The sequence below is a fragment of the Hyla sarda genome, chromosome 1 (genome assembly GCF_029499605.1).
Source record: "Hyla sarda isolate aHylSar1 chromosome 1, aHylSar1.hap1, whole genome shotgun sequence".
NCBI classification, from domain to species: Eukaryota; Metazoa; Chordata; class Amphibia; order Anura; family Hylidae; genus Hyla; species Hyla sarda.
The window spans coordinates 274,403,583-274,428,044 of record NC_079189.1 but is presented as its reverse complement, the minus strand read 5'-3'; the positions used below and the strand labels follow the sequence as shown (position 1 = coordinate 274,428,044).

At 42.5% G+C, this 24,462-nt stretch overlaps 1 protein-coding gene across 7 annotated transcripts in view; it reads right to left on the bottom strand.

Moving 5' to 3' along the window:
* TCF3 (transcription factor 3) overlaps positions 1-24,462 on the bottom strand; it is a 193,452-nt gene that overhangs the window by 94,600 nt on the left and 74,390 nt on the right. For 4 of the 7 annotated variants that reach the window (XM_056572510.1, XM_056572476.1, XM_056572505.1 and 1 more), the window contains one exon: positions 19,058-19,130. The exons of the other annotated variants lie outside the window; for them this stretch is intronic. In XM_056572510.1, coding sequence (XP_056428485.1) covers positions 19,058-19,130 — 73 coding nt within the window. The remainder of the gene's footprint in view (positions 1-19,057; positions 19,131-24,462) is intronic. 7 annotated transcript variants of the gene reach the window in all.

Sequence of the window (24,462 nt, the reverse complement as noted above, 5' to 3'; positions counted from 1 at the left end):
CCCCCCCCCCCCCCCCCCCCCCGTGGTGCAAGAACAGTAGACCCCCCCCCCACGTGACCCCATTTTGGAAACTACACCCCTCAGAATTTAATAAGGGGTGCAGTGAGCATTTACACCCCCCACTGGCATTTGACAGATCTTTGGAACTTACATTTTTCGTTTTCACGGACCACTGTTCCAAAAAATCTGCTGGACACCTGTGGGGCGTAAATGCTCACTGTGCCCCTTATTACATTCCGTGAGGGGTGTAGTTTCCAAAATGGGGTCACATGTGGGGGGGGGGTCCATTGTTCTGGCACTATAGGGGCTTTGTAAACACATGTGGCCTTCAATTCCGGACAAAATTTCTCTTCAAAAGCCCAATGTCACTCCTTCTCTTCTGAGCATTGTAGTTCGCCCGCAGAGCACTGTACATCCACACATGGAGTTACAAATTTGAGAGCTTTTTTCCTATTTTCCCTTGTGAAAATGAAAAATTTAGGGTAACACCAGCATTTTAGTGAAAAATTTTTTTTTCTCATTTTCCAATCCAACTTTAACGAAAATTTGTCAAACACCTGTTAGGTGTAAAGGCTCACTATAACCCTTGTTACATTCCGTGAGGGGGTGTAGTTTCCAAAATGGGGTCACATGTGGTTATTTATTGCGTTTATGTCAGAATCGCTGTAAAATCAGCCACCCCTGTGCAAATCGCCAGTTTAGGCCTCAACTGTACATAGCGCGGTCTCAATCCTGATCCTTGTTGTGTGTCCGCAGAGCATTTTACGCCCACATATGGGTATTTCCGTCCAAATTTTGCGGGTCTTTTTTTCCTTTTACTGCTTGTGAAAATAAAAAGCATGGGGCAACACCAGCATGTTAGTGTAAATTTATTACACTAACAGGCTGGTGTAGCCCCAAACTTTTCCTTTTCATAAGGGGTAAAAGGAGAAAAAGCCCACCAAAACTTTTAGTGCAATTTCTCCCGAGTACAGAAATACCCCATATGTGGCCCTAAACCGTTTCCTTGAAATACGACAGGGCTCCAAAGTGCGCATTTGAGGACTAAATTAGGGATTGCAAAGGGGTGGACATAAGGGTATTCTACGCCAGTGATTCCCAAACAGGAAGCCTCCAGCTGTTGCTAAACTCCCAGCATGCCTGGACAGTCAGTGGCTGTCCGGAAATCCTGGGAGTTGTTGTTTTGCAACAGCTGGAGGCTCCATTTTGGAAACCCTGGCGTACGATGTTTTTCTTTTTTATTGGGGGGGGGGGGGGCGGGGACAGTGTAAGGGGGTGTATATGTAGTGTTTTACTCTTTATTTTGTGTTAGTGTAGTGTAGTGTTTTTAGGGTACATTCGCACTGGTGGGTTACAGTGAGATTCCCACTAGGAGTTTGCGCTGCGGCAAAAAATTTGCCGCAGCTCAAACTTGTAGCAGGAAACTCAGTGTAAACTCCGTCCGTGTGAATGTACCCTGTACATTCACATGGGGGGCAAACCTCCAGCTGTTTCAAAACTACAACTTCCAGCATGTACTGACAGACCGTGCATGCTGGGAGTTGTACTTTTGCAACTGCTGGAGGCACACAGGTAACAGAACCTAACTGAAGGTTTTCCAACCAAACTTTTCCAACCAGTGTGCCTCCAGCTGTTGCAAAACTACAACTCCCAGCATGTACTGATCGCTGAAGGGCATGCTGGGAGATGTAGTTATGCAACAGCTGGAGGTACGCAACTACATTTGCACAGGGTGCCTGCTGATCGATATCAGCAGTCACCCCGGTCTGGTCCCCGCCCGGTGCACGGTGGGGACTGGAATTCCCACGGACGTACGTGTACGTCATGGGTCCTTAACTACCAGGGTCCCATGACGTAGGCGTACATGAAGGGTCCTTAAGGGGTTAAAAGGTGAAAAACGGGCTCTCATTAAAACTAAATTTTTGTTACTGCACTCCTTTCTAATGTAATGTTAAAAATAAATAAATAAATAAAGGTTTTCTAGGTTTTGTGTTTAAATAAGTTGCCACTAGGTGTGTCTCTACTTGTTCAGAGCACATTTCCCCCTATCTTTTGCACAGACGGACTACTGCTGACTTGGCAAAAGTCCAAAATCAGGCAATGCTGAGGGGGGTGTGTGCAGCCTTATCCAATAATAGCTCTTCTTAAACACTGAACTGCTCTGTGCTGTGTGTAGCAGAGTAAGGGAGGAAGTTCTCCCCTGTATGGCTTTAGATGTGGTCATGTTTGCTGGGGAACACCCCTTCCCTGTCTGTGAATCTGACAGACTGAGCATAAAATACAGAGCAATATCAAGGTAGAAAACTAAAAAAAAATGTGAAAGAAAGAAATTAAGTCTATTTTTCGATTCCTGGATAACCCCTTTAAGGGGCTAAGGCCCCTTTCACACTGCAGTTGCTCCCCGTCGAGAACGGATGGATGTTAAAGTTTTGTGTGTTTTTTTTTTTTTTTTTTTTTTTTTTGGTGACTTCATACGGCCGTTCTCGTGACAGGGGGCAACGGGCAACAACAGGTCCCGGCAGCTCCCATTTAATATTATGGGGGCCGCCAGGTGTCATTTATTTACGGGAATAGCAAGAGAAAAAGACGGCACAAGCAGGCCGTCACCTGCCGTGTGCTAATGGCAGTGTGAAAGAAGCCTAAGCTTTCCACATAGTCTGCAAGTGACTCTGCAAGGATGCCTCTGAACATACTTGCAAGACTGCAGCTGCAGAACAGGAGAGCAGAGACTGTTTGATACTGTCCCTGCATTCCTGACTGCTGTTATCACTAGGTATTCTTGAATTTCTAGATCAGTCCTGTAGTATGTCAGTGGGTTGTATTTACCCTGTAACTGGAACTAATAAGTGAGCTTCAGTTATGGGGACAAAAATAAAAAATCAGCAATAAAATACTTAATTATGTAACATGGGACACAAAATGATGAAAAAACTGAAAATTTAATCCACATGCCATAAAAAAAAGTAATGGTCCAGCCTAGACATGATTAAGTAGAAGAGAGGGCATATGCAGTGACTTTTGTACAGCTACACAGTTCTCTGATCAGTACAATAATTCCAGTATATTCATAATTTACACCTGAACGTCAATATACCTTGTTTGTACATCAGATAGACAGCTGTCATTGTGTGTCGTTTACAGTGTAAAATGTAAATATATATTACAGTTTATATCATTCATCCACAGTGACTGCTCATATAACCAGCAAAAATACAGAGGCAAAATACCCTTCAACTATCTGCTTTTCTGTGCCAACAACCCTCCCCCATTCCTCTACTCACCGTCGAGAATTGGTTGTTTAATTGCTATCTAATTTACATAATTATGCATATTAATCTCCGCTGCTTATGCATATTCATAAAGCATCCTTCATGAATTTTGTTTTTTTTATCAAAAGGAAGAGAGAAAAAAAGGCACACAGGGAGCATGGGGGCTGGGAGCATAATGCACATAGCAAATACATGAACACTGCTCGCTTATGATTTATGCGCAGCCTTATGTGCAATAAGCCAACTAAAAATCTCCAGCAGAATAGAGCCTTTTAAAAATATTTTTTTCAAAGCATTTATGAAAGTAACCAGGATTACAGTATTGCTACTGGGTGGATTTCTAAAAAGCTGTACAAGTATCACCACTAAAGCATTGAAAATCTACACATACAAAACAGTGTGCTTGTCCTAACAGGATCAGGCACAGTGGCAGTGCTGTAACAAAATTGCCTGCTAAACAAATGTGACTGCACTGTGGTATATATTTGAACACTGGCAAAGCGATAATTAAACATATACTGAAACAGTCAGATATTGACTATTTGCTATAGTGATGATGATGGCTATCACACTGTTTCACAAATAAAAACAGGTAGACAATCTGGAAAAGGATGACCTGGCAGGGTTCCTCTTCCTTCAAGGGGTACTCCGGTGGAATTATTATTATTATTTTTTTAATCAACTGGTGCCAGAATGTTAAACAGATTTGTTAATTACTTCTATTGAAAAATCTTAATCCTTCCAGTACTTATTAGCTGCTGAATACTACAGATTAAATTATTTTCTTTTTGGAACAGAGAGCTGTCTGCTGACATCACGTGCACAGTGCTCTCTGGACAGTTCTTAAAATGGATAAAGATGTCAGCAGAGTAGGAGAAAATCCCCATAGCAAATATATGCTACTCTGGACAGTTCCTAAAATGAACAGAGATGTCAGCAGAGAGCACTGTGGTCATGATGACAGCAGAGAGTACTGTGATTTAAAAAAAAAAAAAAAAAAAAAAAAAAAAAGGTTTTCCACAGGAGTACCCTTTTAACCACCCAAATGACGCAGGTCGTAAATGTACGTCCTGGTGACATGGTACTTAACGCACCAGGACGTACATTTATGTCCTATACATAAACGCAAGCATCGGAGCGATACTCGGGTCATGCGCGGCAGGTCCCTGCTGCTCATAGCAGCCAGGGACCCGCCGGTAATGGCAGACATCCGCAATCGTGCGGATGTCCGCCATTAACCCCTCAGATGCTGTGATCAATACAGATCACGGCATCTGCAGAAGTGTCGCACTTAATGTGTACGATCGGATCGCCCGCATCGCTGCCGCAGCGATCCGATCATCCATAATGGCGGACGGAGGTACCCACACCTGCCTATGCCCGTCCGTCTCCCGGCGTCTTCAGCTCCGGTCTATGATTGAGCATACCAGAGCAGAAGATAGCCGATAACAGTTATCAGTGGTATGTCCTATGCATAGCACTGAACAATATTAGCAATCAAATGATTGCTATAAATAGTCCCCTATGGGGACTATTAAAGTGTAATAAAAGTAAAAAAAAAAAAAAAAAATTTAAAATCCCCTCCCCAATAAAATGTGGTATTAAAAAAAATGACCGATCACGGCACAAAAAATGAGCCCTCGCACCGCCGCTTATACCGAAAAATGAAAAAGTTATAGGTCAGCAAAATAGATGGGTTTTAAACGTCCTAATTTGGTTAAAAAGTTTGCGATTTTTGTAAGCGGCATAATAGAAAAGTATGTATGTAATCATGGGTATAATATTAATCTTATTGACCCACAGAATAAAAGAAAACATGTCTATTTTACCGTAAAGTGTACAGCATGAAAACGAAACCTTCCAAAATTTGCAAGATTGCAGTTTTCTTATCAATTTCCCTACACAAATAGTATTTTTTTTTGGCTGCGCCATACATTTCATGGTAAAATGTGTTAATTCATTACAAAGGACAACTTGTCGTGCAAAAAACAACCCCTCATACTAGTCTGTGGATGAAAATATAAAAGAGTTATGATTTTTAGAAGGCGAGGAGGGAAAAAAAAAAACGAAAACTTAAAAATAAAACTGTCCTTAAATGGTTAAGTCTGTGAACAGTGAACACTGACCTGAGAAAGGAAGAAGAGTCCTTTGAAATGTGTTGTACACAGCTGTCTTGTATACTTACCTAATAAAAGACACATTGCCCTCACCATCATTGTGTCCGCACGTGAAGCGCCACAAGCCATAAATTAAATTTTTTATGGGAAAAGAGGAAACCTACCAGGTCATCCTCATCCTATCTACCTGTATCCCGCACCGTTGTTACAACAGCATCAACGGCCGGCTGCCTCCCGACAACTATCTATTCTAAGCGCTTCCCAGTGTTGTGCCTGATCGCGCAACACTCCAAGGTGAGCAGATTCATCCATAAGACTTAATGTATTTGCACTCTCCGAATAGGGGACACCCCCAATAACAAAGACACACCCAATAGGGGACCACATCCACTCTTAAAAAAGGGGACAACCAGGCTTATTCGCCAGCCCTAAATTTTACACATGGCCGCCGCCGCCAATACCCTACTGCACCCCTAGCACAGATGCAGAAGGCCGCTGTTTAAACAGTGGTCTGCTTCTGTACGTCTTCCGGCCACATCATTCGCTCCCCCATGCTACTTTATTCCTCCTGTGCCAAATCCATCCCCCCCCCCCTTTTATTATCCCCCTGTGCCACAATTTCCCCTTGATCCCCAAAGTTCTATTTCATTCCCCCTATATTACTCTCTGTGCACAATCACCCCCTCTTTACCACACCCTATGCCACCCCCCCCCTTATTCTACCTGTGCCATTGCATCCACCCCTGTACAATTTCATTACCCCTTTATCTTCCTGTGCCACTTTATTCACCCTGTGCCAAATCATCCCCCCACCCCTTGTGCCACATCACTTTTCCCCTTACCTCCTCCCCCTGTTCTTACTTCAGGACCTTATACTAAGCAATAGGCCAGACATAGTATCTGAAGTAGAGGTGGTGGTGGGTCAACTTGGTAATAGTGACCACAGAATAATATGTTTTTATTTATCCTATAGCCAGATGTCTACTAGTGGGGCTACAAAAACCATCAAAGGAGATCTGCAGCGTTTGATCGCAAGGGGCGGACTGCTCTGCCGCAGCTCTCCCTGTGCAGGAGAAGTGCCAGCTGCAGCATGACCCTTTGGCAGACACACCCTCTCCATGTATCTCTTTGGGAGAGGCAGAACTGCAGTGTTCATGCATCCCCACCTCTCCCATAAGCTGACAGGGGTATATCACATTCACCTTCTCACCGGGCATCGGTCACCAGCTTTCCTGGTGCTGGACATTTTCTATTGTTCGCAATTTGCTTTTGGAAGGGTACGCCACCCCACCGGTCAAAGCATGGTAGTAGAAGCAAGGATCAGAGCGGATTTACCTGTTTCGTGGTTCCTTTACTGCAGCTGACAGGGGTATATGCCACGTTCACTCTCTCACAGGGCATCAGTCACAGCTCCATAGCCGCATGTCAACAGCAAGACAGGATGTCTTGGCTGGTGATTGATATCTTGTCCTGCTGCTGACATGCGGCTATGGAGCTGTGACTGATGCCCGGTGAGAAGGTGAACGTGACATATACCTTTGTCAGCTGCAATAAAAGGAACCACGAGACAGGTGAATCCGCTCTGATCCTTGCTTCTGCTACCATGCTTTGACCGGTGGGATGGCGTACCCTTCCAAAAGCAAATTGGGAACAATAGAAAATGTCCAGCACCAGGAAAGCAGGTGACTGATGCACGGTGAGAAGGTGAACGTAAAGAAACCACGAGACAATCTTTTTGGAATACTACTCCACTGGCAGCACGGACGCATTAGTTCCAAAATCCATTGTGTGAAATACTCTACTGTTTGCACGCCAAGCTAGCGTGGGAAGTCTGCTGCAGCTGGAATCCACTTCATGGTGAACTGCCTACACGAGTGCTGTGCCTTGTCTTGCACAACCATACAAAGGTTAGTGTAAACAGCACCATTACTAATTCAATTGAATATTATCGGCTCGGCACATAGGAGTGCTTTGTGTTTTCTCTCTTTTTTTCCCACAAGCATGGAACTCTGGGATGTATAGTTTGATAATGAAATCCAACAGGAAATACCCAGTTCACAAAAAGCTATCCACAGAATTATGGTAATCTCACAAAACAGCCATTTAGCCCCAAGACAAGCACAGATCCTTCCTAAGCATGTCTATTACTGTCTGGCAGGAACGTACTAATATCACTTTATGGTGGATAACCGTTTAAAGTACAGTGCTGGACAGACCCTTATTCCATAAAAGATTCTATAATGACCGGGAGTGTTCCACAAGATTGGCCCTTGTGGTACCAATATACAAAAAGGGGTCAAAAAGGGAACCTGGGAACTATAGGCCTATAAGTATAACTTTTTTTTAAATTGAAGAGCTGAGGTAAGTGCTCTCAAATCACCCAAGAGCAAGTAAAAAGTGTAAGTGTTCACAAAAAAAAAATGCACAAGAATACGGTCCATCGCAAGCCCTTCTCCAACAGGAGAGATGCCTCCCCAACAAACCAAACACTTCGCCTCCGGGCCAAAAGGCACCTGCAAGGTTCTGCTACTCAGGCACCGAAAAGTGTTCCTGGCGAACAACTAGGCATTAACCAAGTTGCCACCAAGGAACCAGTGAAACCAGTTCGGCATTCCTGTCAAAGCTGGAGTGCCACAGGGCATGTCAGGGAGGGGAGGAACCTGATGGCCACACACCTCCCCTCGTCTGGCAGGAGGGACACCCAGAAGGACTACCCTACACTGACCAAATCCTAGTGCACATAAAAACACAAACGTGAGCACCATGACAAAACATAAAATAAATAAGTGGATGTGCACAGCGTGATACTGCCCGGACATCCAGACGGATCTATAAAAATTCCTCTGCAGATCAACAGCCAGAAGGCCGGAACACTAGAGACGAGTGCTCAGAAGAGTGAGAAAAAAAGTGCATGCTACGTGCCATCAGTCAAGTGGGGTCCCAAGCGAGTTCTGGCACCCTGGGGTCACCACTCCCAGGGCACTTTTGCACCTCGGCCTTCACTCTATCAGAACCTTAGGGCAAGATCCAGAAGATACAGGTCACTTCAGGGCCATACAGCCAGCCCTGGTACACCTGCACCATTCTGTGTGGTTCACGTATCCTGTCTTGGTGGTCTTCCACACCACGAACAGGAAGGTACGACACTTTATCTTAGCCAAAAGGATAAGTATAACATATGTTGTGGGTAAGATTTTTTAGGGTTTTTTCAGAGAGGCTATTCTGGGGTATCTTAATGAAAATAACCTAACAGAGCACCAACATGGGTTTGTGCAGGATCGGTCCTGTCAGACTAATCTTATCAGCTTTTATGAGGATGTCAGTTGTAGATTGGACCAGGGTGAAGCTGTGGATGTTCTATATCTGGAATTTAAGGCATTTGATACGGTGCCACACAAAAGGTTAGTACATAAAATAAGGATGCTGGGACTAGGGGAGGATGTATGTAAATGGGTTAGCAACTGGCTCAGAGATAGGAAGCAGAGGGGGGGGGGGAAATCAATGGAACTTACTCCGGTTGGGTAACAATTACTAGTGGGGTACCACAGGGGGTCAGAACTGGGTCCACTTTTCAATATCTTGATTAAAGACCTTGTAGAGGGATTACAGAGTAGAATCTCTATATTTACAGATGGCATTAAATTGGGAAAGGTGATTACCACAGAGGAGGATAACCTAATATTTTTTTTTCCACGTCCCAAGTGCATAAATAAATAAACATTAAAAAGGGGTACTCCGGTGGAAAACATTTTTTTTTAAGTCAACTGGTGCCAGAAAATTAAACAGGTTTGTAAATTAATTCTATTTAAAAATCTTAATCCTACCAGTACTTATAAGCTGCTGTATACTAGGAAGTTTTCTTTTTGAATTTCTTTTCTGTGTGTCCACAGTGCTCTCTGCTGACACCTCTGTTCATGTGAGGAACTGTCCAGTGCAGGAGCAAATCCCCATAACAAACCTCTCCTGCTCTGGACAGTTCCTGACATGGACAGAGCACCGTGGACAGACAAAAGAAATTGAAAAAGAAAAGAACTCCTGTATTATACAGCAACTGATAAGTACTGGAATGATTACGATTTTTAAATAGAAGTAATTTAAAAATCTGCTTATCTTTCTGGCACCAGTTGATAAAATAAATAAAAGGGCTTCCACCGGAGTACCATTTTAAGTAATACTACTTGGGGGTACTGTTGGACAGTAAACTCTAGTGATCAGTGCCAGGCAGCTGCTGCCAAGGCTAACAAAGTCATCGGATGTCAAGAGAGGCATATGACCAGGACATAGTTTTGCCGCTGTATAAATCATTAGTCAGACCACATACCGAGTATTGTGTGCTATTTTGGGCACCTGTCTACAAAAAAGGACATAGTTGAACTGGAAAGGGTGAATTTAAATATTCATTGGTGCTGGTCAAATGAGCATTCAGTAGGCACAAGCGCTCATGTGACCAGCGCCAATGAACATTCAAATTCGCCCGACGGGCCTGCCTCTTGTGCGCAATTCAGCAGTAATAGAAGAGGAACTTTGGAGGGACACAGCTTTGGACTACAGGTATACATTTAAACTCATTGACACCTCATCAGTCTCCTGTTCACCCACACGGTAACCGAGTGTATTGGGTTTATGGTGAGTGAACAGGACGACTGTTTTCCTTTAAAACAACAAAATAGATTTTATTCATACATAAGCGGACAACTAATGTCTGCCAATGACTATGGGATAATGTTCTAGGCATGTTCTGTGACATGTGCAGAGGTCATCGAGCAGGAAAGTAGGGAGGAGGTGAGCACTAGTGTTGCTTGCGAATATTCGCAATACGAATTTTATTCGCGAATATCGCATATTCGCGAATTCGCGAATATAGCGCTATATATTCGTAATTACGAATATTCGTTTTATTTTTTAATTTTTTTCACAGTACACATAACAGTGATCATCCCTCTCTGCTTCCAGCTTGTGTAGTGTAAAGAAGGCTCTAATACTACTGTGTGAGACTGGTGTGCGAATTTTCGCATATGCGAAAATTTGCATATGCTAATTTTCGCATATGCGAATTTTTGCTTGTACGGGTTTTTATATATGCAAATTTTCGCATATGTTAATTTTCGCACACGCGAATATTTGCATATGCGAAAATAAAACGCGAATATTCGCAAATTCGAATATGGCCTATGCCGCTCAACACTAGTGAGCACTGAGCATCACTAGTTGTGAATGTTATTTATAGCTGAAGAGGATCCCGGCAGATTCTCTCTGAAGACAGACTTCCTTAGTGGCACACACTTGTTTAAAAGGACAGACATTGGACCCAGAGGTTAAAATAAAATGGTTATATTGAATACATAAGCAGAAAAAATAATTTCCATAGGCATTCACCTTTCTTCCTCAGGTCTGATGAATACAAAGTATAAATGCTGGGGTACAGATTTAAATTAATATAACATACAGTGGTACTAGTAGGAAAGTCTGTAACCCCAGGTCCAGTCATTATGTTAACGTGACCCAGGGTGACCGTAATAAGATTACAAACTAAACAGTACATGGGGTCGTGAATTTAAACCTGTGATTTTACGTTGTATTGGTCAGACCTGAAGAAGAAATGTGGATGCCTATCGAAATGCTTTGTCTGCTTATGTATTACGGTAAATATACCTTGTTTGTCATTTTAAAGTCTGGGTCCAATATCAGTCATTTTTAAACAAGTGTGTGCCACTAAGAAAACCTGTCTTCACAGAGAATGTGCCAGGATCCTCCAACTATAAACAACATTCACAACTGGTGATGCACAGTACTCACCTCCACCCTACTTTCAATGACCTCTGCACATGTCACAGAACATGTCGAGAACATTATCCCATAGAGTCGTTGGCAGACAACAGGTGCTCATGGATGTAAAGAATATCTGAATGTTGCCAACAGCAGCAGTAAAAAAAAAAAAAAAAAAAAAAAAAAAAAAATATTATTTATATATATATATATATATATATATATATATATATATATATATATATATATATAAAATCATATGCACACAGGGTTCACTACAGTTCTAATTGACGACAATACTATAAAAACCATGTTCTGACACTATATAGTTTTGAAACCGTAGTTAAAACCGTAGTGGAACCCGTTTTTTTGGTGGCAAAAACCCGGACTGAACTGCAATGGTGCCAAACTGTAGACTAGATTAATTTAATTTAATCTAATCTAATTAAGATTTCTCAATGCTGGTCTATGGATACGGCGGCAAATACTGTTCTACAATAAAGCCATGTATGGTCACCGTATACTTAACCCCTTAAGGACCAATGCAAATAAACCTGTACGCCCCTGAAAGACCAGGCCTGTTTTTTCAAATCGGGGATGTCTGTCTTTATTAGAGAATAACTCTGGTAACGTTTTACCAATCATGATAATTCTGACATTGTTTTTTTGTCACAAGTTGTCCTTCATGTACATAGTAAAAGTAAGCCGATATCATTTGTATTTTTTTTTACAATGCAAAAAATCATGAAATTTTTTACAAAAAATTACGATTTTTTGCTATTTTAACACTAATAGGTTGCATATATTTATACTTACTGACCAAATAGTTTATGAAACTTATACTTTCAGATGTCTACTTTATTTTGACATTTTTTTGTTTTTCATTAACATTTTAAATTAGTTAGAAGCCTAACAATTTAACTTGAAATTGTGAAAATTTGAAAAGTACATCTTTTTTTATGTGCTATGCAAGGTTTGCAGAAATTAAAAAGGTAGTAGAACATAGGAACACTCCTCCAAATGACCCCATTTTAAATACTAGACCCCTCAAGGTATTCGCTAGGGGGTACAGTGAGTATTTTAACACCATAGTTTTTTGGCAGGAATTATTACAAAGTCAGTGTTAAAAATTCGAAATTTGCAATTTTTCACAAATGCATCATTTGGGGGGCATATTTTTTGTACATCACTTCTGATATTGAAAGAAATGCACCCTATATTTTATTTAGCTGCTTATCCCATGTTCGGAAATACCCCCGCTTTGGCCATATATGGTTCCTTGGCCGCATGGTAGGACTCAGAAGGAGAGGAGCGCCATTTGGCTTTCAGGGCAGAACAGTACCGCCACCCCCACAAGTGACCCCATTTATATACCGCACCCCTACAAGTTATTGGCTGGACCAGGGACCTCTCTGATTGGTCCTTGGTCGGCTGGCAGTATAACGCGTCTGTCTGTTACAGTTAAGGCTCCTGATGGATATATCCGCCATGTTGTGGGAATAAGCACCCGCTCATGGCGAATATATCCATCACTGCTGCGGCTGGGTAGCTCAGTGTGTCCGCTCATGACTGCCGGCGGGAAATCCGCCGCTATGAGTGGACACACAAAGCTACAGAGCCGCAGCAGGGAGCTCATTACCGTGACTGCTGCATAATGTGTAGGATCACATGGTGGACATCCGGAGCATATTACATGCTGCGGATGTCCGCCAATGCGATCCTACACATTATGCATTTTTTTTTATTAGATTCATTTAATAAATGTATTTTTAATATTTTTTTATTTTTATTTTTTATTTTTACACTTTTATTTTATTTATTTATTTCTTTTTACACTTTTTAATGCTTTGGAATACTTAGTATTTTAAAGCATTGCAGTTATATGCTGCCTGCCAGTTTTCACTAGCAGGCAGCATATCAGGACGTGCCTCTGGCTTTGTAGAACCTCCGGCTGCCCAGGTATGCAGCAGCACCCCGCGATGCTTCGGCGTGCTGCAGGAGAGACAGAGGGAGCCCCCTCCCTCTGTAAGAACTCCTTACAGCGCGTGTTCACTTCTGACCGCGGCTGTAGGGGTTAAACTGTCAGGAGTGAAATGAACTTCACTCCCGGCAGTGCGGCAGGTCCCGGCCACACACAGCACCCCGCGATCGCGATGCGGGGTGCTGCAGAGGAGACAGAGGGAGCCCCCTCCCTCTGTCAGAACTCTTTACAGCGCACGGTCAATTCTGACCGCGGCTGTAAGGGATAAACTGTTGGGACCGAAGTTTACTTCGGTCCTGGCAGTGCAGCAGGGTCCCGGCTGTGTGATACAGCCGAGTCCCTGCCGCGATCTCGTGGGTGCACTGGGCAGCACCCACGAGAATAATGGACAAGTATAGACGTCCAGGTGCGGGAACGGCCGCCAACCTGGACGTCTATACTCGTCCATGGTCATTATCGGGTTAAACCCAGGTGTAAATGTACCCACTACAGAGCAAGAACGCTTCTATGTATTTTTAAAGGTTTCTTATAAAAAAAAAAAAAATTTAAAAAAAGCATTGATCATATGAAGTACATGAACACACCCCTACCCCTTAATTCACACCCCTACCCCTTAATTCCCTGGTTGAACTTGATGGACATATGTCTTTTTTCGACCGTACTAACTATGTAAGAGAAGAAAAACACAACAGCATAAATAAATAAAAAAAGAACAAGCATTTGGCTAAGTAATCATACCAGAGTATAAGAGTACCTGTGCTCAAACCATATTTTCTAAACTAATGCTGATTATATTCCCCAACTACTCCTAACACCCCTCCTGCCCTTAAAAAATAATTTAAAAAAAGTAAAAAAAGTCTGAGCTTTAAAAAGCTGTTTTATACCTTTCCCCTTGCTCACATTGTATGAGTTTCCGGCAGGAGAAAGTGGGTGTTCCATTGCAAGCGCAATGTCATTGAAGCCTGCGAGAACTATGCCTCACCATTCCCCGCATGTACAGTGGGGATAAAAAGTTTGGGCACCCCAGGTAAACATTTGTATTAATGTGCATAAAGAAGCCAAGGAAAGATGGAAAAATCTCCAAAAGTCATCAAATTACAGATTAGACATTCTTATATGTCAACAAAAGTTAGATTTTATTTCCATCATTTACACTTTCAAACTAACAGAAAACAAAAAAAATGGTGTCTGCAAAAGTTTGGGCACCCTGCAGAGTTAATATCTTTTACTGCCCCCATTGGCAAGTATCACAGCTTGTAAACGCTTTTTGTAGCCAGCCAAGAGTCTTTCAATTCTTGTTTGAGGTATCTTTGCCCATTCTTCCTTACAAAAGTCTTCCAGTACTTTGAGATTTCTGGGCTGGCTGTCACGCACTGCTCTTTTGAGGTCTATCCATGGATTTTCAATTATGTTGAGGTCAGAAGATTGTGAAGGCCATGGCAAAACCTCCAGTTTATGTCTCTTGATGTAATCCCCCGTGGATTTCGAGGTGTGTTTGGGATCATTATCCATTTGTCGAAGCCATCCTATCTTTAACTTCAGCTTTTTCACAGATGGCATCAAGGTGGCATCCAAAATTTGCTGACATTTTATTGAATCCATTTTTTCCTTCTACTCGTGAGATGTACCCTGTGCCACTGGCTGCAATACAACCCCAAAGCATGAATGATCCACCCCCATGCTTAACAGTTGGACAGAGGTTCTTTTCATTAAATTATGTTCCCCTTCTTCTCCAAACGTACCTTTGCTCATTCCAGCCAAAAAGTTCAATTTTAACCATCGGTCCACAGAACTTGTTTCCAAAATGCATCAGGCTTGCCTATATGTTCATTTGCAAAGTTCAAATGCTGATTTTTGTGGTGAGGACGTAGAAGAGGTTTTCTTCTGATGACTCTTCCATGAAGACCATATTTGTACAAGTATCTCTTTATAGTGGAATAGTGTACCACAACTCCAGTGTGCGCCAGATCTTTCTGGAGGGATTGTGCAGTCAAATGTGGGTTTTGAATTGTTTTTCTCACAATCCTGTGAGCTGTTTTGTCTGGTATTTTTCTTGGTCTTCCAGATCTTGCTTTAACTTCCACTGTTCCTGATGACTGCCATTTCTTAATTACATTACGAACAGAGGATATTGACATCTGAAAAGGTTTTGCCATCTTCTAATAGCCTTCTCCAGCTTTGTGAGCATCAACTATTTTCAGTTTCAGATTTCTAGACAACTGCTTAGAAGAACCCATGGTGCTGATTGTTGGGGCAAGGTCAGAGGAGTCTTGGCATTTAAAACCTTTGAGATTGACATCACCTGGTCTACCCAGATGAAGATTAAGAATAATCCATGACACTGGCAGGTCTCAGCTTTGCAAAGGGGGCAGTGCATGCTATAAATTCTGCAGGGTGCCCAAACTTTTGCAGACGCCATTTATTTGTTTTCTGTTATTTTGAAAGTGCAAATTATGGAAATAAAATCTAACTTTTGTTGACATATTATAAGAAGGTCTAAACTGTAATTTGATGCCTTGTAGATTTTTCCATCTTTCCTTGACTTCTTTATGCACATTAATACAAATTTTTATCTGGGGTGCCCAAACTTTGATCCCCACTGTACTTCCTGTGCTTGGTCTTCTGCAAGTCCAAGTGGAGACCAAACAGTTTTACTTGCGTCAGGGAACAGAACAGAGCCAGCTATTAACTTTTTATATGATTGTAAGGTGATTGAAAAAACGGCCGAGAATTTAAATAGCAAAGTGTCAGCAAGTAAATAGCAAAATGTCTTATTACATAAGGAACAATATATTAAAAGTTTGCTTTGGTGACAGGTACTCTTTAACCCCTTAAGGACTCAGGGTTTTTCTGTTTTTGCACTTTAGTTTTTTCCTTCTTACCTTTTAAAAATCATAACCCTTTCAATTTTCCACCTAAAAATCCATATTATGGCTTATTTTTTGCGTCGCCAATTCTACTTTGCAGTGACAGTCATTTTATCCAAAAATGCACGGCGAAACGGAAAAAAAAATAATTGTGCGACAAAATCGGAAAAAAAAACGCCATTTTGGAACTTTTGGGGGCTTCCGTTTCTACGCAGTGCATATTTCGGTAAAAATTACACCTTATTCTGTAGGTCCATACGGTTAAAATGATACCCTACTTATATAGGTTTGATTTTGTCGCACTTCTGGAAAAAATCATAACTACATGCAGGAAAATTTATACGTTTAAAAAGGTCATATTCTGACCCCTATAACTTTTTTCTTTTTCCACGTACGGGGCGGTATGAGGACTCATTTTTTGCGCAGTGATCTGAAGTTTTTATCGGTATGATTTTTGTTTTGATCACTTTTTATTCATTTTTTAATGGTATAAAAAGTGACCAAAATACGCTTTTTTGGACTTTGGAATTTTTTTGCGCGTACGCCATTGACCGTACGGCTTAATTAATGATATATTTTTATAGTTCGGACATTTACGCACGCGGCGATACCACATATGTTTATTTTAACTTTTTTTTACACGCTTTTATTTTTTTATGGGAAAAGGGGGGTGATTCAAACTTTTATTAGACCTTAAATGACCTTTATTAACACTTTTTTTTTACTTTTTTTTTGCAGTGTTATAGGTCCCATAGGGACCTATAACACTGCACACACTGATCTCCTATGCTGATCACTGGCGTGTATTAACACGCCTGTGATCAGCATTATCGGCGCTTGACTGCTCCTGCCTGGATCTCAGGCACGGAGCAGTCATTCGTCGATCGGACACCGGGGAGGCAGGTAAGGGCCCTCCCGGTGTCCGATCAGCTGTTCGGGACGCCGCGATTTCACCGCGGCGGTCCCGAACAGCCCAACTGAGCAGCCGGGTCACTTTCAGTTTCACTTTAGAAGCGGCGGTCAGCTTTGACCGCCGCTTCTAAAGGGTTAATACCGCACATCGCCGCGATCGGCGATGTGTGGTATTAGCCGCGGGTCCCAGCCGTTGATTAGCGCCGGGACCGACGCGATATGATGCGGGATCGCGGCGCGATCCCGCTTCATATCGTGGGAGCCGGCGCAGGACGTAAATATACGTCCTGCGTCGTTAAGGGGTTAAGGACATGTGCACAGAGGTATAATCTGTGCCCGTAGAGTAACTACACAGAAACAAAAGGGACACTAACCTGTTAAAGGATGAAGGGCGTACAGGTACGCCCTTGCGTCCTGGTACTTAACCCCTTAAGGACTCAGGGTTTTTCCGTTTTTGCACTTTCGTTTTTTCCTCCTTACCTTTTAAAAATCATAACCCTTTCAATTTTCCACCTAAAAATCCATATTATGGCTTATTTTTTGAGTCACCAATTCTACTTTGCAGTGACATTAGTCATTTTACCCAAAAATGCACGGCGAAACGGAAAAAAAAAAATAATTTTGCGACAAAATCGGAAAAAAAAACTCCATTTTGTATCTTTTGGGGGCTTCCGTTTCTACGCAGTGCATATTTCGGTAAAAATGACACCTTATCATTATTCTGTAGGTCCATACGGTTAAAATGATACCCTACTTATATAGGTTTGATTTTGTCGCACTTCTGGAAAAAATAACTACATGCAGGAAAACGTATACGTTTAAAAATGTCATCTTCTGACCCCTATAGCTTTTTTATTTTTCCACATACAGGGCGGTGTGAGGGCTCATTTTTTGCGCTGTGATCTGAAGTTTTTATCGGTATGATTTTTCTTTTGATCGGACTTTTTGATCACTTTTTATTCATTTATTCATGGTATAAAAAGTGACCAAAATAAGCTTTTTTGGACTTAGGAATTTTTTTGCGCGTACGCCATTGACCGTGCGGCTTAATTAATTATATATTTTTATAGTTCGGACATTTACGCACGCGGCGATACCACATATGTTTATTTATTTATTTTTTTTACACTGTTTTATTTTTTTTATGGGAAAAGGGGGGTGATTCAAACTCTTATTAGGGAAGGGGTTAAATGACCTTTATTAACACCTTTTTTTTTTCATTTTTTTGCAGTGTTATAGGTCCCATAGGGACCTATAACACTGCACACACTGATCTCCTATGCTGATCACTGGCGTGTATTAACACGCCTGTGATCAGCATTATCGGCGCTTGACTGCTCCTGCCCTGGATCTCAGGCACGGAGCAGTCATTCGTCGATCGGACACCGAGGAGGCAGGTAAGGGCCCTCCCGGTGTCCGGTCAGCTGTTCGGGACGCCGCGATTTCACCGCGGCGGTCCCGAACAGCCCGACTGAGCAGCCGGGTCACTTTCAGTTTCACTTTAGAAGCTGCAGTCAGCTTCTAAAGGGTTAATATCGCACATCGCCGCGATCGGTGATGTGTGGTATTAGCCGCGGGTCCCGGCGACGCGATATGATGGGAGCGCGGCGCGATCCCGCTTCATATCGCGGGAGCCGGCGCAGGACGTAAATATACGTCCTGCGTCGTTAAGGGGTTAAGGTGAAGGTGCACCTGTACGCCCTGAATCCTTGAGCAGCTTTCAAGCGAGTGCAGGAGCTGCGCTTGCTTCAGAGGAGCGAGTCTGCTACTATCAGTAACCTCACAATCACTGCTTATGCCAGGCAGCAGCGATCCCGCCGCTGGCCGGAATTTAACCCTTTAGACGCAGTTATCAATGCCGACCACGGTGTCTAAAGTGAAAGATGCCTGCAGCTCAGTGGAGCTCACGTGATCGTGGGGGTCCGTGAGCCAAACTGGCAGAGGATGGTCCCCTTACCTGCCTCCTGCTGCCTGATCACTGTTCCAACTATGTAGCCTGGCTTAGCCAGGCTATATCAGTGGATTGCCGATCTTACTGTATAATGCTATGCTATAGGCATAGCATTATACAGTAAATGCAATATAATGATTTCATTTAAAAGTCCCCTATGAGGCCTTAAATAGTGTTAAGTTTAATGTCTTTACCTGATCCACCAAAAGGAGTGCTGGCCAGTGTTGTAGGTCTGCTCTTACCATTAGCCACGGGCAATGGAAACATCTGAAAAACAAAAAGATGGTAATTAAAAAAAAAGCTAACAAACAATGACATGTTTGAAAAAGCAATAACTGGTTGGGTGACAGGCTTAAAGTCTTAATTTCTTAAAAATGTAAAAGAAAAAGAAAAACAAACATTGGAAGATAAAGGCTTTTACTGAGCAATGTAATTCTTAGAGTTTGTGACATTTTGTACTTTTTAATTAGTTGTAAATCTTTGTTGATACGTGTGGCATTGTGTGTGTAATTATGTTAGCTGATCGGATCCTAACGGCAAATGGCTACTATCGGGTCCCGACGGACCATTGTGCTCGCACTATTTTTTTTCTTCTCAAAACTCCAGTTCCTCTGGCCGGACTGCCGACTGAACTCCGAATAGCGGAGTCTGACAGCAACGTGAATGAGGCCTAATCCAACGCTATCGTATGAGGGCTGAATTTTTTCACGACAAGCTGTACTTTTTATTGGTACCATTTTTGCAATACATGCTACCTTTTAATCTTTTTTATTCCTCATTTTGGACCAAAATTATTGATTGCGTTTTTTTTTTTTTTTTTATAGCGCTCATTACGAACGGGGCAATACATATGTGTAGATTGTTTTTTTCTTTGTGATAATACAGGGCTTTATTGGTAACAGGGCATTTATTTATTTTTATTTATTTATTACACTAACATTCAGCGTGTGCGATCCAGCCTATGGCTGGACCTCGGAGGCTGCCAACTGATGGCCTCCTGCTCTGGCAACTATCGGGACCACATGAGCAGGGTCGCCGTTGGGAAACACGCGGAGTCCCCTCCCATAGATGCCATGATCAGTACTTCTCACGGTATGCATGAAGTTAATGCTGCCAAGACCGGCATAATCTCAGTTGCAGCAGTGGGATACCAGACGTGATTGACAGCCGGGTTCTGTCACCGATCTCCAGCAGTGCACCATGCAGAGCAGGAGGTCAATAGAACATACACCACCTCCTATTGAGGCAACAAGTCAGAAGATGGGATGTATGCATAGGTCCTATGGCGGGAAGGGATGAACAACATCATCTTAAAGTCTAAAAATGAATCTGTTCATTTAAAGGGGTTCTCCACTGCTTTAACCTTCTTTGGCCAGTTAGTATTGTGGCTATATGTCATTAACGCTTTCTTTCCTGTTGCTAACGCTACTATATGTGGTTTTTTTTTGTTTTTTTTTAACCTTTTTTAACAGACCCGGAAGCTGGCTAATTCCTTAGTTTGCTGGCTTGCCTCGACCACTTTTTTTTTCTCTGTGTGTATTTTTTCTAGGTTAGTGTTAACATAACCCCAGTGTGTCAGGTCCGAGGCTGACATCAATGGCACATGCGCAGATGACCATCACGATCGAGGACGAACTGCGCATGCGCCAATCACCGGAGCCGATTCGCCGCAAGCAGCCCAATCAGCATTCAGCTTAGAAGAAGCTGAAAGTAAGGAGGTGCGCGCTTATGAAGGAAGAATATTCATTAGCGCGGGAGGCGGGCACGAACGGAGCGAGGGGCAGGCCAGCCTCCCACACAACACCCTGCAGGGGGACGTATCGATGGTAAGATGGCGGCGGAAGAAAAAAAAAAAAGTGGTCGAGGCAAGCCAACAAACTAAGGAATTAACCAGCTTCCGGGTCTGTTAAAGGTTAAAAAACAAAAACAAAAAAAACCACATATAGCAGCATTAGCAACAGGAAAGAAAGCGTTAATGACATATAGCCACAGTACGTACTAACTGGCCAAAGAAGGTTAAAGCAGTGGAGAACCCCTTTAAAAGAGAAAAAAATCCTGGCTAATTTTTTTTGCTGGCTCCTTGATTCAAAACAAATTTGCCAAGCCCCAGTAACAGTCTACATAATGTAAGCACCAAACCCAGGAAGTGCGTGCAGGGCACTTCGAGGCACAGCTCTTCTAGACTTTAATGATATTGCACCTGCTGGGGAACGCTCACTTTCCTTTTTGCCAATTTTCTTTTTGCACTTCCGTTTTTATCTCCTCCCCTTTTAAAAATAATGCTTTCAATTTTGCACTTACAGATCCATATAAAGGGCCAATTGTACTTTTAATGACATCAATCCTTTCATATCAAAATTTACATCAAAACCAAAAATATATATATTTGTGGGGTGAAATTGGGACAAGGCGAGGAGGAAAAAACAAAAACTTAGTCCTTAAGGAGTGAGAATTTTATTTTTACATTTTCGTTTTTCCTCCTCACCTTCAAAAAAAATCAAACATGACTAGTATTTTTTTTAAGCTTGTTTTTTGCGCGACCAGTTGTCTGTTGTAATGCCATCACTAAAATGTATAGCACAATGGAAAAAATACTATTTGTGTGGAGAAATTAAAAAGAAAACCGCTATTTAGCTAATTTTGTAATGTTTCGTTTTCACGCCGTACAATTTACGGTAAAAATTACATGTGTTCTTTATTACTTGGGTCAATACGATTAAAAGGATACCCATGATAACATACTTTTCTATTACTGTTGCGCTTAAAAAAATTTAAAATTTTAACCAAATGAGTACGTTTAAAACCCCTCTATTTTGCTGACCTATAACTTTAATTTTTCCGTATAAGCGGCAGTATGAGGGCTCATTTTTTGCGCCGTGATCTGTACTTTTTATTGATACCATATTTGCTTATATAAATCTTTTAATACATTTTTTATTAATTCTTTTTGGAATAAAATGTTCTAAAAAAGCGGCTATTTTGGACTTTTTTTACGTTCATGCTGTTCACTGTACAGTATCATTAACATTTTATTTTAATAGTTAGGATATTTACGCACGCGGTGATCGTAACATAGTAACATAGTTCATAAGGTTGAAAAGAGACCAGAGTCCATCAAGTTTAACCTATAACCCTAATAAGTCCCTATTGAGTTGACACCAAATATGTATAAAAATTTTTCTTTTTTCCCCACACTTTTTGGGGGTGAACTAGGGAAAATGGGACAATGTGTTTTTATTGGGGAAGGGAATTTTTCAAATGATTACACTTTAACCCCTTAAGGACCAAGGACGTACCGGAACGTCCTTGGTCCTGCTCCCGTGATATAACGCGGGGTTACACGGTAACCCCGCGTCATAGTGAAGCCGGGACCCGCCGCTAATAGCGCAAAGCGCCGATCGCGCCGCCGCAAGCTATTAACCCTTTAGCCGCGCACTCAGAGCTGAGCCATGCGGCTAAAAGTGAAAGTAAAAACTGCCGGTTAGCTCCGTGGGCTGTTCGGGATAGCCGCAGCAAAATCACGGCATCCCGAACAGCGGGAGGGTCCCTACCTACCTTCTCGCTGTCCGATCGCCGAATGACTGCTCAGTGCCGGAGATCCAGGAATGAACAGTCAAGCGGAAGAATCATCGATCACTGGTTTCCTATGAGAAACCAGTGATCAATGATAAAGATCAGTGTGTGCAGTGTTATAGGTCCCTATGAAAAAAAAGTGAAAAAAAAGGGAAGATCATTTAACCCCTCCCCTATTAAAAGTTTGAATCACCCCCCTTTTGCCATTAAAAAAAAAAAAAAACAGTGTAAATAAAAATAAACATATATGGTATCACCGCATGCGGAAATGTCCGAATTATAAAAATATATCGTTAATTAAACCGCTCGGTCAATGGCGTACGCGCAAAAAAATTCCAAAGTTCAAAATAGGACTTATAAAAAGTGACCAAAAATGCACTATCAATGCAAAAATGGTACCGTTAAAAACTTCAGATCACAGCGCAAAAAATGAGCCCTCATACCGCCCCATACACGGAAAAATAAAAAAAGTTATAGGGGGTCAGAAGATGACAATTTTAAACTTATTAATTTTCCTGCATGTAGTTATGATTTTTTCCAGAAGTACGACAAAATCAAACCTATATAAGTAGGGTATCATTTTAATAGTATGGACCTACAGAATAAAGATAAGGTGTAATTTTTACCGAAAAATGTACTACGTAGAAACGGAAGCCGCCAAAATTTACAAATCGGCGTTTTTTTTTCAATTTTGTCGCACAATGATTTTTTTTACATTTCACCGTCGATTTTCGGGCAAAATGACTGACGTCATTACAAAGTAGAATTGGTGGCGCAAAAAATAAGCAATCATATGGATTTTTTAGGTGCAAAATTGAAAGAGTTATGATTTTTTAAAGGCAAGGAGCAAAAAATGAAAATGTAAAAACGGAAAAAACCCCGGTCCTTAAGGGGTTAATAGTCCCCATAGGGGACTATTTATAGCAATCATTCGATTGCTAATACCATTCAGTATAGGACATAGCACTGATCCATATTATCGGTCATCTTCTGCTCTGGTCTGCTCGATCGCAGACCAAAGCAGAAGACCCGTGGAAGGCAGCGGAGGCAGGTGAGGGGACCTCCGTCTGCCATTCTGGATGATCGGATCACCGGGGCAGCGCTGCGGGCGAACCGATCATCCATTTTAGTGACCGTGATGCTGCAGATGCCGTGATCTGTATTGATAACGGCATCTGAGGGGTTAATGGCGGACATCCGCGCGGATGTCCGCCATTAGCGGCGTGTCCTGGCTGGGAGGGCGGGGGGAGATAGGGTTAATTCAAACTTTTGTTAGGGAAGGGGGTAATTCACGTTTTTAGTCCCCATAGGGGGACTATACCATGCTATACATGCTTCTGATTGCATACATTGATCAATGTTATTACTGCATGGCTGGCTGGGAGAAGCAGAGGACCCAGTGAGCAAATGGGCACAGTTAACTGCACTGTAGACGCGGAAATCAACTTGCGGTACCTAAAGGGTTAATGCAAGACCCAATCGGCGGTGCCTGGCAGTAAACGTGGGTCCTGGCTGCCCATAGCAACCGGGACCCACCAGGTTTGAAGCGATCTCAGCGCCTGAGAAAGGTCTAAACCCCGGTAACAGGAACAGGGCGTATAGGTATGCCCTCGGTCCTAAAAGGGGTATTCCGGGCAAACACATTTTATCCCCTATCCAAAGGATAGGGCATAAGATGTCTGATCGCGGTGGGCCCACCGCTGGGACCCCCGCGATCTCCCTGCAGCACCCGCATACTATGCGGGAGCTGAGTCTCCAGTTTCGGAAACCTCCGGATTTCCAGGACTGGGGATGCGACATCACGCCACACCCCCTCCATTCATGTCTATGGTTTCCGAAACTGGAGACTCAGCTCCCGCATAGAATGTGGGTGATGCAGGGAGATAGCGGGGGGTCCCAGCAGCGGGACCCAGCGATCAGACATCTTATCCCTTATCCTTTGGATAGGGGATAAAATGCTTTTGCCCGGAATACCCATTTAAGTACCAGGTAGCAAGGGTATACCTGTACGTGCTTCGTTCTGGAC